This window comes from Haematobia irritans, chromosome 2, assembly GCF_050003625.1.
Source record: "Haematobia irritans isolate KBUSLIRL chromosome 2, ASM5000362v1, whole genome shotgun sequence".
Lineage (NCBI taxonomy): Eukaryota > Metazoa > Arthropoda > Insecta > Diptera > Muscidae > Haematobia > Haematobia irritans.
The window spans coordinates 141,232,368-141,246,855 of NC_134398.1; the positions used below are offsets into that span (position 1 = coordinate 141,232,368).

Sequence of the window (14,488 nt, forward strand, 5' to 3'; positions counted from 1 at the left end):
CTGGGCAATTCGACCAGCGGGTATGAAGCGAGCGGCTGCTGCGTTGATGATGTCCCGGAACTCCCTCTGGGCAACATGAACATGTGAGGGGGACAGGAGCTCACTGAAGCGGCGATCGGTGTATTCTCTGAAGCCTTCCCAGTTGGCTTTCTTTTGATTAATAAACGTCCGGCGTTCAGAGGTTATGAAATCGGAGGGTCGGTTGATGGTGAGAATTATGGGGAGGTGGTCCGAGCCAAATGAAATGACGGGTTGCCAGGAGACGTCATTTATCAGACCAGGCGATGCTAACGATAAATCTGGCGAACTGCTGCAGTCACCCATAATTCTCGTGGGGGCCTCTTCGTTCACCGTGCAAAATGTGGAGTCGTCTATCTGCTCTGCCAAAGCTATGCCCCTCTGGTCATTACCCAGGAGAGAATGCCAAAGTTCATGGTGGGCATTAAAATCTCCTAGAACCAATCGGTTATGCCCGCTCAACAACCACTCAATGTTTGGGCTATAACCAGGAGCACAGCTACCAACCGGCGGTATGTACACATTGTATAGCTCTATCTCGGCAGCCCCACACTTAACTGCTACCCCCATACATTCCATGTACGGGTCATTAGTCTCTAGCACAAGCGTGATAGGTCTATACTGCACGGAACGGTGTAATATGAAAGCCAGGCCACCACCTCCATTTCTTGTGCGATCCTTCCGTAGGACATTGTACCCATCACAATTAGTAGTGTAGTTAAGTGTGCCAAATTTTATTGAAATCGGTTCAGATTTAGATTTAGCTCCCATTTATATCTTTCGCCCGATTTACACTCATATGACCACAGTGGCCAATCGTTTACTCCGATTTAATTTAAATTTTCCATAGGGAGTAGAATTAGTATTGTAGCTATGCGTGCCAAATTTGGTTGAAATTGGTTCAGATTTAGATATAGCTCTCATATATATCGTTCGCCCGATTTACACTCATATGACCACAGTGGCCAATCGTTTACTCCGATTTAATTGAAATTTTTCACAGGGAGTAGAATTAGCAATGTAACTATGCGTGCCAAATTTGGTTGAAATCGGTTCAGAGTTAGATATATCTCCCATATATAGCTTTCGCCCGATTTACACTCATATGACCACAGAGGCCAATTTTTAACAGCGATTTAGTTTAAATTTTGCACAGGGAGTAGAATTAGCATTGGAGCTATGCGTGCCAAATTTGGTTGAAATCGGTTCAGATTTAGATATAGCTCCCATATATATGTTTTTCTGATTTCGACAAAAATGGTCAAAATACCGACATTTTCCTTGTTGTAAAATCGCCACTGCTTAGTCGAAAAGTTGTAAAAATGACTCTAATTTTCCTAAACTTCTAATACATATATATCGAACGATAAATCATAAATAAACTTTTGCGAAGTTTCCTTAAAATTGCTTCAGATTTAAATGTTTCCCATATTTTTTACTAGAGGTCTGCATCGAATAACTTTTCACTACATGTATGCAATTCGCTGTCGAATATAGTACATACACTGTCTTTCTCTCAGAGCGCAAGTAGTGAAGTGAAGAGAACACTTGCTTGTCAAATATCACCAAGTACTTATCCGAAACAATATGTGTTCCGAAAAAAAGGAACAATAAAAATGTAAGTACTTGAGAAAAAGTACAACATGGATTCTCTTTACTTCACGTGGTACCACAAGTATTTCTCAGTTATGTGCGAAGCAAAACTTTCCATTATTATTAATCATAGATATGTATGTATATCACATATTTCATATATTTATGTATGTCACACACTTACCTTAACGTTTGCCGTTCTTTATAATAAACCAAAACATATATTATGGAGATTAACTGTTTTTTTGTATTTCTGAAACTGCACTTGGTACATGGAGTACTCTATGAAGTTTTGTTCTCGCAACATACTCGACGTGATCACTCTGAGTACACTTCAATAAGAGAGAAAGAGGAATATGTGTTTGTTGGTAGTGAAGACATCAGAGTAGCAACAAGAAGTTACTCGTGGCTTTTGGTGTTCATCAAAATGTGTACCAATAGTTTTGCGACTCTTTCAAATAGATGTACTCATGTAGCAAGTACACGTGTACTCTGCATTTACAACTGGAATTGTGCAGACCTCTATTTTTTACCGACTTAAATTTTGAGTCTATAGATTTTGTAGAAGTCTATCAAATTCTGTCCAGATCGAGTGATATTTAAATGTATGTATTTGGGACAAACCTTTATATATAGCCCCCAACACATTTGACGGATGTGATGTGGTATCGAAAGTGGCGCAGGGTATAATATATTCGGCCCCGCACGACTTTATACTTTCCTTACTTGTTCGTGATTAAATTCAGGCGTGATAGTGTGATTACTTTATATTTGGCTGGAAAACCACAAGCGACTATCGTCAAAGGCCTCCCGTATTGAAATGTGAATAAATCTTTGGTTGTTCGTGCGATTGCTCGTTGCCGTGATACTGGCTGTTTTGTGTTGCGTCCAAAAAATGGACGAAAACACAAACGGTAACAACACCAGAAATGATCTTCTTACAAAAGATGTATTTGTAAGATACACCCAAAGAAGGAATATGATCACCTCAAACATGTTTCGAGAGCAAAATGTTATTTTTGAACGGTGAACATGGAACATTTCTGTCGCGAAAATGTTGTATTCTAGGCAAACATATACATGGTTTCCAAAATCAGATATATAATGTTCGAGAAAATAAAATGGTTGCGACAAAAATGTTACATGTTCGCCGTCAAAAATAACATTTTTCTCTTGAAACATGTTTTAAGTGATCATATTCCTTCTCTGGGTGTATTGGCCAACTAAAGGGTATGTTTCTTCTACACTGTGTGCATTCAACCAAGAATGGCTTATGGTTTCTCATTTCTACCGCACAATTGCCACCAACATTTTTGATCGGTGAACATGGAACATTTCTGTCGCAAAAATGTTGTTTTCTAGGCAAACATATATATAGTTTCCGAAATCAGATACATAATGTTCGAGAAAATAAAATGGTTGCGGCAAACATGTTACATGTTCGCCGTTCAAAAATAAAATTTTGCTCTTGAAAACTTGTTTGAAGTGATCATATTCCTTCTCTGGGTGTAGTGGCCAACTAAAGGGTATGCTTCTTCTACACTGTGTGCATTCAACCACGAATGGCGTATGGTTCCTCATTTCTACTGCACAATTGCCACCAACATCTCCGGATTTCAATCCGTTGGACTTTTGTGCGATTGGGCCATTTTGGAGAGTAACGAGTAAATTAGTCTACTATGGTCAATATCAAAAGTCGAATACAGAGATATTCAAATTTTGTGTACACTGACAGAAGAAGCTTTGTAGTATTAACTAAATCTGCCATTAAAATTTAACTAACGAAACATTTCATAAACTTAATGAAATTGTTCCTAATTGTCATGAATTCGATATGAAATAATGAAAATTTGCATGCTATTAATTAACTTTTTCTTTGCCTTAATGAATATTTTGCATATTGTCCAGTGTTGCCAAATAATTTTGACCAAAAATTGTCAATAGGATTATGAAAAATCTTTATAAAATCGTCAAGTTAAGTCGTTTTTTTTTATTTATTTATTATTTTCTTGTAATCATATATTTTTTGTACTTGTTAGTCGTCATACTTCCCGAACTTGTTAGTCGTCATACTTCCCGAAAACTTCCAAAATATCCCTAATTGCATGATATCTAGAAATTTTCTGTTATACACAATATGTTGATCGGTTAGTAAGACCGATCAACACACAGATGCCTCTCCAACCACAAAACATCGTTTATGCTTTTCGCTTCACCAAATTTTTGAGATGGGGCAAAATTCATCATATTCATGACAAAATTCATCATATCATTTTGCCAACATTTTATTTCTATAGAAAATTTTGTCAAAATTTTATTTCCACAGAAAATTTTGTTAAATTCTTATTTCTATAGAAAATTTTGTCACAATTTTAGTTCCATAGAAAATTTTGTTAAATTTTTTTTCTATAGAAAATTTTGAAAAAAATTTTATTTCTATAGAAAATTTTGTCAAAATTTTATTCCTACCGAATATTTTGCCAAACCTTTATTTCTATAGAAAATTTTGTCTATATTTTATTTCTGTAGAAAATGTTGTCAAAATTTTATATCTATAGAAAATTTTGTCAAAATTGTATTTCCAAATGAAATTTTTACAAAATTTTATTTCTATAGAAAATTTTGTCAACATTTTACTTCTATCGAAAATTTTGTCAAAATTTTATTTCTATAGAAAATTTTTTTAAAAAGTTTTATTTCTTTAGAAAATTTTATTTCTATAGAAATTTTTGTCAAAACTTTTGCATTAATTTGCATTAAATACAACAAAAATGGATCAATATTCTCTTAAACCAAAAGTATTCGAATAAATAGTTGTTAGGTGCAATTTTATTAAACAATCCTACCTAGGGCATCATAAACACGGTTACCACTCGTGCCAAATATAGTCTACTTAAATTTTAAGAAAATTTTACCAAATCTATAGCAACTTAAAAAATATCCGTACTTTGAATTTTGCCAAAATTTTATTTCTATCGCCATTTTTTTGTAAAAATTCCATTTGTATAGAAAATTTTGTCAAAATTCCATTTCTATAGAAAATTTTGTCAAAATTCCATTTCTATAGAAAATTTTGTCAAAATTCCATTTCTATAGAAAATTTTATCAAGATTTTATTTAAAACGAAGATTAAGAATGTAAGGCTAACAGATGATGAAATCCTGATATCGTTTGATGTTGTATCACTGTTTCCCAGTATACCGGTAAACCTAGCCATTGCAATGATTGAGAAGAAATGGGACTTAATCAAAAATTATACAAAAATACCTCGTGATATTTTCAAGGAACTAGCACTATTTTGTAACAAAGACAGTAGGTACTTCAAATATGAAGATAAGACATATGAACAATTGAAAGGAATGCCAATGGGATCTCCAGCATCTCCAATAATTGCTGACATCATCATGGAAGAGCTACTAGACGTGTCCTTAAGCAAGATACCGAAACCTCAAATTATAACAAAATATGTGGACGACATATTTGCGATAGTAAAGAAAACCGAAGTGGGAAGTACTCTTGACGCATTAAACTCATTCCACAGTCAAATACAATTTACAATGGAGTTAGAGAAGGATAACAAGCTACCATATTTAGACTGTAACATACTGAGAGATGATAATTGTTTGAGGCTGAATTGGTATCAAAAACCAACAGCAACTGGACGACTAATAAATTATAATTCAAAACACAATAAAAGTATAATCCATATGACAGCAATCAATTTTATAGATCGAATCTTAAGGATAAGTGATGCAGAATTCCACAAGGAGAATGAAATAAAGATAAGACAAATATTGACCACAAACGATTTTCCAAATAGAATAATAAGCAGACTAATAAATCGCGTTAAAAATAAAACACTTGACGAAAACATTAAACCTAAGACTATTGAAGAGCCGGACCATAATAAGGATAAGTCATACAAACCCATGACTTACGTTGAAGGATTCTCAGAGCGTTTTTTCAAATCGGACGTATATAACAAGGACAAGATTCAAATTGCTTCACGCACATCGAGAACAGTAAAGGAATTATTCAGCAACACAAAGTCAAAAATAAAGAATGAGGACAGGAGTAACATAGTGTACAAAATTAAATGTAATGGAGACAAGTCCAACATATGCCCAATGGCATATGTTGGCACTACAATGACCAAACGTAAGACAAGACTTTCGTCGCATAAATCAGACCTTAAAGCTGTAGACAAATCAGTAGAGCAAAAAACAGCACTTGCAGCTCACTGTGCAACAACAGGACACAAGCCCAACTTCACAGACGTCGAGATACTTGCTCAAGAGAATAATCATAGACGAAGATACACTCTTGAGATGCTCAATATAATAGATCTCTCTCCTGACAAAAGAATGAATTTCAAAAAAGACACGGAAGAATGCGCCAGAATGTATCGACATATTATAAACAAGCATCGACACAAACGAAGTTTAGTGTACGGTGAATTGCGAAACAAACAGCAGCACAAGAACTCAAGTTAGTTATTTTTCGATAAAATATATTTTCAATAACAATTGTGATTTTTGTGAACATTAAATGTAATTTAATTTTTGTATTTTATGTAGATACAAAATCCCAGAAGATGGTTAGTGGCACTAACCGAAATATTGGAAATAAATATTAAAACAAATCAATAATCGATTGTTTCTATGACCTCAAGCCGAACAAAATTAATAATCAGAATAAAGATTTTATTTCTATAGAAAATTTTGTCAAAATTTTATTTCTATCGAAAATTTTGTCAAAATTTTATTTCTAAAGAAAATTTTGTCAAAATTTTATTTCTATAGAAAATTTTGTCAAAATTTTATTTCTATAGAAAATTTTGTCAACATTTTATTTCTATAGAAAATTTTGTCAAAATTTTATTTCTAAAGAAAATTTTGTCAAAATTTTATTTCTATAAAAAATTTTGTCAAAATTTTATTTCTATAGAAAATTTTGTCAAAATTTTATTTCTATAGAAAATTTTGTCAAAATTTTATTTCTATAGAAAATTTTGTCAACATTTTATTTCTATAGAGTATTTTCTGTCAAAATTTTATTTCTATAGAAAATATTGTCAAAATTTTATTTCTTTAAAAAAATTTTGTCATAATTTTATTTCTATAGAAAATGTTCTCACAATTTTATTTCTACAGAAAATTTTGTCAAAATTTTATTTCTATAGAAAATTTTCTCAAAATTTTATTTCTATAGAAAATTTTGTCAAAATTTTATTTCTATAGAAAAGTTTGTTAAAATTGTATTTCTATAAAAAATTTTGTCAAAATTTTAACGAAAATTTTTTGCAAAATTTTATTTCCATAGAAAATTTTGTCAAAATTTTATTTCTATAGAAAATTTTGTCAAATTTTTATTTCTATATTATAGAAGATTTTGTCAAAATTTGATTTCTATAGAAAATTCTGTCAAAATTCTATTTCTACCAAATATATTCACAAACCTTTATTACTATCTAAATTTTTTTAAAAATTTTATTTCTATTGAAAATTTTGTCAAAATTTTATTTCTATAGAAGATTTTGTCAAAATTTTATTTCTATAGAAAATTTGTCATTTCTATATAAAATTTTGTCAAAATTTTATTCCTATAGAAATTTTTTTCAAAAATTTACTTTTTAAAGAAAATTTTTTCAAAATTTTATTTCTATAGAACATTTTGTAAACATTTTATTTCTATAGAAAATTTTGTCAACATTTTATTTCTATAGAAATTTTTTTCAAAATTTTATTTCTTTAGAAAATTCTGTCAAAATTTTATTTCTATAGAAAATTTTGTCAAAATTTTATTTCTTTAGAAAATTTTGTAAAAATTTTATTTCTATAGAAAATTCTGTCAAAATTCTATTTCTACCAAATATTTTCACAAACCTTTATTTCTATCTAAATTTTTTTTCAAAATTTTATTTCTATTTTATTATTGTCAAAATTTTATTTCTATAGAAAATTTTGTCAAATATGTATTTCTATAGAAAATTTTGTCAAAATTTTATTTCTATAAAAGATTTTATCAAATTTTATTTCTATAGAAAATTTTGTCAAAATTTGTCATTTCTATAGAAAATTTTGTCAACATTTTATTCCTATTGAAAATTTTGTCAAAATTTTACTTCTGTAGTAAATTTTGTCAAAATTTTGTTTCTACAGAAAATTTTGTCAAAATTTTATTTCTATAAAAAATTTTGTCAAAATTTTACTTCTGTAGTAAATTTTGTCAAAATTTTATTTCTATAGAGAATTCTGTGAAAATTTTATTCTACCAAATATTTTCCCTTTATTTCTATCTAATTTTTTTCAAAATTTTATTTCTATCGAAAATGTTGCCAAAATGTTATTTCTATAGTAAATTTTGTCAAAAAAAAATTTTTTTTCTATAGAACATCTTGTCAAAAATTTTATTTCTATAGTAAATTTTGTCAAAATTTTTTTTTCTTTAGAAAATCTTGTCAAAAATTTTATTTCTATAGTAAATTCTGTCAAAAATTTATTTCTATGTAAATGTTTTTCAAAATTTTTATAGAAAATTTTGTCAAAATTTTATTTCTATAGGAAATTTTGTCAAAATTTTATTTCCATAAAAAATTGCGTCAAAATTTTACTTCTGTAGTAAATTTTGTCAAAATTTATTTAATTAATTTAATTTCAATAGAAAATTTTGTTAAAATTCGTAAAATTCAAGGCAAAAATCGTTAAGTCGCCATTTTAACGTGTTACCGCAAAATCGTCGATTTTATGCTAAATTGACACTTCTGCCAAACATGCACCTACTGCAGATTACAAAAAAACCTCTTCCACGAAGCAATGGAATATCACATATATGTGGTATATAGTATATAGTACATAATAAGCCTTGAATGTAGTTGTGGTTTGTCCTCAATTCGTTTATGTGTTCTCTGTTGCAATTACTGCAATCTGACTGTTTGTATAGGTTATGTTAACTTGGTTTCTTTCAATTTCTTATTCTACAGCTATTCTTTGGGACATTAGAGCATTAATGTTGGCTTAAATTCATATGATGACATGCTGTGTATGCATTTTTGCTACGTGTAGTTTTAATTATGATTTTCAAAATAATTTTTTGGACTTTTTTCTGATGACTTTCAAAAATGGATCTGCATATATTTAAAAGCATGCAGGAAAAAACTCTCGTCAATTTAAAAGTTTAGGTCATGGAAAGATGTGGAAAAGATTTGCACACATAAACATTATTAATGGACTGGTGTTGATTAACCCCAACAAAATAGTTGTAAACTACAACAACTATTGAGCAATTCGTTCGAAGTTTTAGAACTTCGTTGAATCGGTTTTATATACGCTTCATCACGACAATTCAAACAAGTCCGTGAAAATGAAGACGAAAGCCATTAACGAATTGGTTCCTTGTACTGCAGATTTCACCTTCAAGTGACTATATCCGGTCCAAAATTTCAAAAAGCCAGATGTTTCGAATTTTCTCATCCTCAACAGTTCTCTTTATAGATGAAAATATAGTGTCCCATTATTATGAAATTGAGCTTCAACAATATAATGAATGAATACATGAGAATGAATACGGGTTTTTAACCGAAAATTAAAATTATTTCTATATTGCATGTCAATATTTGTATTATGAATTAATTTTCAATTGCATTTTGCATTAATATGCATTAAATGCAAAAAATGGATCAATAATCTCTTAAGCCAAAATAATTCGAACAAATGGATGTTAGGTCCAATTTTGTTTTCACAATTTAAAGAGGCCTAGGGAATCATAAACATGGTTACCACTCGTTCCAAATATAGTCTACCAAAATGTTAAGAAAATTTTACCAAATATATAGCAACTTTAAAAAATATCCGTACTTTGAAGTTTGCCAAATTTTATTTCTATAGAAAATTTTGACAAAATTTTATTACTATCGCCATTTTTTTTTTAATTTCAATTCTATAGAAAATTTTACTAAATTTTATTTCTATAGGAAATTTTTACAAAATTTTATTTCTATAGGAAATTATGTCAACATTTTATTTCTATAATTTTGTCACAATTTTATTTCTATAATTTTGTCACAATTTTATTTCTATAATTTTGTCACAATTTTATTTCTATAATTTTGTCACAATTTTATTTCTATAGAAAATTTTGTCAAAATTTTATCTCTATAGGAAATTTTTACAAAATTTTATTTCTGTAGAAAATTTTGTCAAAATTGTATTTCTATAGAAAATTTTGTCAAAATTTTATTTCGTTTTGTTTTGTTATTGTTGTTTTTTTTTTAAATCATTGTTGTTGTTTTTTTGATTTCAGCTTAAAACCATGCATTGACTAAGCTACAAGTGTAGCTTAACCAACAGAGGAAAAAAATGTTTGTCAAATTTATTTGGGCATAGCCCTATAGACTGCAAGATTGTTGGATGGACGCATGTTTCGGAATTACCACATTCCTCATCAGCATCCTCTACTTGCAGCAAAACTATCAACCAATTATCAGAATAAATTCAGGCAGTTATTTCTATAGAAAATTTTTATTTCTATAGAAAATTTTGTCAAAAAATTTATTTTTATAGAAAATTTTCTCAAAATTTTATTTCTATAAAAAATTTTCTCAAATTTTTATTTCTATAGAAAATTTTGTCAAAATTTTATTTCTATAGAAAACTATAAATTCTATAGAAAAAAATTTATTTCTATCGAAAATTTTGTCAAAATTTTATTTCTACAGAAAATTTTGTCAAAATTTTATTTTTTGTCAAAATTTTATTTTACTAAATTTTATTTCTATAGGAAATTTTTACAAAATTTTATTTCTATAGAAAAATTTGTCAAATTTTTATTTCTATAGAAAATTTTGTCAAAATTTTGTTTCTATAGAAAATTTTGTCAAAATTTTATTTCTATAGAAAATTTTGTCAAAATTTTATTTCTATAGAAAATTTTGTCAAAATTTTATTTTTATAGAAAATTTTGTCAAAATTTTATTTTTAAAGAAAATTTTGTCAAAATTTTATTTCTATAGAAAATTTTGTCAAAATATTATTTCTATAGAAAATTTTGTCAAAATTTTATTTCTATAGAAAATTTTGTAAAAATTTGTCATTTCTATAGAAAATTTTTTCAAATTTTTATTTCTATAGAAAGTTTTGTAAAAACTTGTCATTTCTATAGAAAATTTTGTCAAATTTTTATTTCTATAGAAATTTTTGACAAAATTTTATTTCTATAGAAAATTTTGTCAAAATTTTATTTCTATAGAAAATTTTGTCAAAATTTTATTTCTATAGAATTTTTTTCAAAATTTTATTTCTATAAAAACTTTTGTCAAAATTTTATTTCAATAAAAAAAATTGTCAAAATTGTGTCACAAGTTAATTCTATAGAATTTTAATTTTATTTCTGCAGAAAATTTTCTCAGAATTTTATTTCTGTAGAAAATTTTCTCAAAATTTTATTTCTGTAAAAAATTTTCTCAAAATTGTATTTCTATAGATAATTTTCTTAAAAATGTTATTTCTATAGAAATTTTTTTTTTTTCTATAGAAAATGTTCTCAAAATTTTATTTCTATAGATAATTTTCCCAAAATTTTATTTCTATAGAAAATTTTCTCAAAATTTTATTTCTGCAGAAAATTTTCTCAAAATTTTATTTCTACAGAAAATTTTGCCAACATTTTATTTCTATAGAAAAATTCTATCAACTGTGACATCCGTGATCATATAACGTTTCCGTTTGATTAGTATCAAAAGGCAAGAATGAAATTCTTTTAAAAGTAACTTATAAAAAACTCATGTTTTCATATCATGTTACAGTCCATGGAACTTTTTACAGATGTCGTCGAATATTTTGGTACAAATAACGACTTTAACTTTAGTCCCATGTGAAGTCCATATTTACCAAATGTTCCGTTTACTTGCGCCATAATATTATCCTCAAACTTTTTATTCCGTTTGCAAAGTTATGTTTCACTGAACTTAAAAAAAAAAAAAAACAAAATTATTTAATATACCCTCCTTTTTAAAATTGGCAAACTTTTAGCGACCATTGCATGCCATGGGGAAAAATAAAACATAAATATTTCCACACTCCACATCCGGAAAATTCATATCCATAGAGTTGCTTGTGACACAGATTTACTTGCATGAATAATTGCTTAAAATTGTTGGCGAAAAACTTGGTGGTCTGTTGTTTAATTTGTTCGTATAAATTTTTGTTTTGCTTTCTGTCTCTCTCTCTCTCTCTCTCTCCTTTGGAAGGAAACGACTTTCCCGAGTTTATGTGATAGGAGAGATATGGAGACAAAAATATGAAATTTGTACTTTTAAAATATAGTAGCTTCTGTAATAAATGTTCCCAAATATACAATCATTACCGTTGAGAATTTCCAGTAGGTGGCATAAAAGGTGTCATACCAATTAAAACCAATTATTATAAAGAAAAAAAAAAAACAGATTAAATGAGTTTTTTTTTAATTTGTTCTATGGAATTATGAAGTTTTTTTTGTCATCATTTGATCTCCTTTTAATCCTGGAAATTAAGAGTATTAACCAATTTATCTACTATAGTACAATCATTACCGTTGAGAATTCCCAGTAGGTGGCATAAAAGGTGTCATACCAATTAAAACAATAACTCGCTTTTATTATAAAGAAAAAAACCAGATTAAATGAGTTTTTTTTTTTAATTTTTTCTATGGAATTATGAAGTTTTTTTTGTCATCATTTGATCTCCTTTTAATCCTTGAAATTAAGTTTATTACCCGATTTATCTACTATAGTACATTTTCTTTGCATATTTTCAGGCGCTACATGGTTTGAGATGGATAAAGTGCTAAAATTATAGTTATATTAGTTTAGTTTTATGTAAAGGGATTCGATATAAAATTTAAGAAAAACTGTTGCCCTAAAAAATTAAAATAAAAACATCCGACGCGGTTGAGATTTGGCTCTTTAATTACCATGTGAAAATTGATTGTGGATGACAATCTTTCGTAGAACTTTCTACGCAATCCATGGGGAGATTCGGCCTGGCTGAGCTTACGGCCGTATATACTTGTTTCCAACTGAATTGTTCATATTCAAAAGAAATATTCTCTACCCATGACCTATCACAAATCGTACAAAGAAATCCATTTTTTATTAGTGATTCGAGAGCAGTATTTTTCGCCAGTCATTACTTTTATGTCATACCCGACATTTGTTATTCTTTCGATAATTTTTTTATGAAATAATTCTTTTTTTCTTTTTGTCAGCATTTTTTTTATCGTAATACCCATTTCGTTGCCCTACTCCAGATGGGAAGAAAAAGTAGTGGCAATGCCATTTCATTGCCATTTGGTTTTTAGTTTGAGTGCGTGTATTTTTTTATATATATGAGGAAATGAAATATAAGCAAAAATCTTCAATGTAAATGGAATATTCATGAAATTGTTGGAAAGTTCACACAAACATTTTCAACTACCGGCAACGCAAGGCACTCCAGACCTCTCCTGCCGCACTCAAACATCATCCAAACCATGTAATTGCCGCAATTTGTAATGCGAACAAAAAAACAATGCGCTGTAATAATAGCAAAATCTGATGAGTTAACTTTTTTCGTAGAATGATTTTAATAGAAATTACAATGCAAAAAAGAAATTGCAAGCCGCATTTGTAATCTTAGTTCTCATGAAGTTTTCAGATACGAAGATTAGAAATTATATTTAATGATATGATTTAAGCTAACATTTTTCGGAGAAATTAAAAATAATTTTGCTTTGAAATTCAATTCCATTAAATTTAATTGAATTCTGTTGTATTTAATTTAACATAAATAAGATACATTAAATCAGAGCTTCCCAACCCAATTTGCTTTGCGCCCCCTAACCTAAAACAAATTTTATTTACCCAAATAAACAAAAATAAATACTAACAAAACCTAAAAATAGGATTAACAATAATTAAAAATAATTAAGTATGTTAATGAATATTAATATAAAATAGTTTTTCAATTAGTGGGCTAATTGCCAATTATTCTGTTCCGTAGCTAGTTTATTTAATATTTGGTACTATTACTATTAAAGTACGTCCCAAATCAGTTTCAACATGATGGTAAGTAAGACCGATATCTTGACTTTGTCTTAAAGTGACGAAAACTGTATCAAATTTTTTAAAATGTGAAGACAAAAGTGAATACTTGTACTGATATTTTATCAAGAAATTTAGACGTTGCAAAAAATTATAGAATTGCATGTAACTTCTACTCTTTTCTCACTGTAGTTATAAATTAACTTTTTGAAATGTACGAATGGTATGCCCTTTTGTGGTATATTATTGATGTTTCATTGAACTGAAGAATTTGTGTTGTTTTAACAGATTTAATGATACAAAGCCTACTCAATTAAAAATGACGCTGTGGGGGAACGTTGTTCCCCCCAAGGAGTCGCCCCGCCATTTGGGAAGCGCTGCATTAATTTAAAATAAAAAGAACTAAATTACATGTATTTTAGTTAAATGTTAAGCCAATTAAGTTTAAAAATGAAAGCTCGAAAAAAAATCTATAAAATTTTTGTCAAAAATTTCTTTTCACAAAATTTCCCATAGAAATGAAACTTTGAAAAAATTTGCTTAGAATTTCCAATTTTGACAAAATTTCTATAGAAATTAAATTTTGAAAAAATTTCCTATAGACATTAAATTTTGAAAAAATTTCCTATAGACATTAAATTTTGAAAAAAAAATTCCTATAGACATTAAATTTTGAAAAAAATTCCTATAGAAATTAAATTTTGAAAAAAATTCCTATAGACATTAAATTTTGAAAAAATTTCCTATAGACATTAAATTTTGAAACAATTTCCAATAGACATTAAATTTTGAAAAAATTTCCGATAGACATTAAATTTTGAA

The 14,488-nt window shown here is 28.2% G+C and overlaps 2 protein-coding genes across 2 annotated transcripts in view; both read left to right on the forward strand.

Moving 5' to 3' along the window:
* Window positions 1–14,488, forward strand: part of LOC142226362 (ATP-binding cassette sub-family G member 4-like) — a 244,988-nt gene that overhangs the window by 58,609 nt on the left and 171,891 nt on the right. The window lies entirely within an intron of this gene.
* Window positions 5,016–11,485, forward strand: LOC142225090 (uncharacterized). Its single transcript, XM_075294863.1, has 2 exons — window positions 5,016–5,888; window positions 11,414–11,485. Exons 1-2 carry the CDS (start codon window positions 5,016–5,018, stop codon window positions 11,483–11,485), a joined length of 945 nt encoding a protein of 314 aa, XP_075150978.1.

Bases quoted from the DNA above. Each gene is read 5' to 3' on its own strand.
- LOC142225090 (XM_075294863.1), top strand. From the start codon at position 5,016: ATGGAAGAGCTACTAGACGTGTCCTTAAGCAAGATACCGAAACCTCAA. The intron at 5,889-11,413 runs GTCGAGATACTT...ATCATGTTACAG, and splicing joins ACAAGCCCAACTTCACAGAC to TCCATGGAACTTTTTACAGA.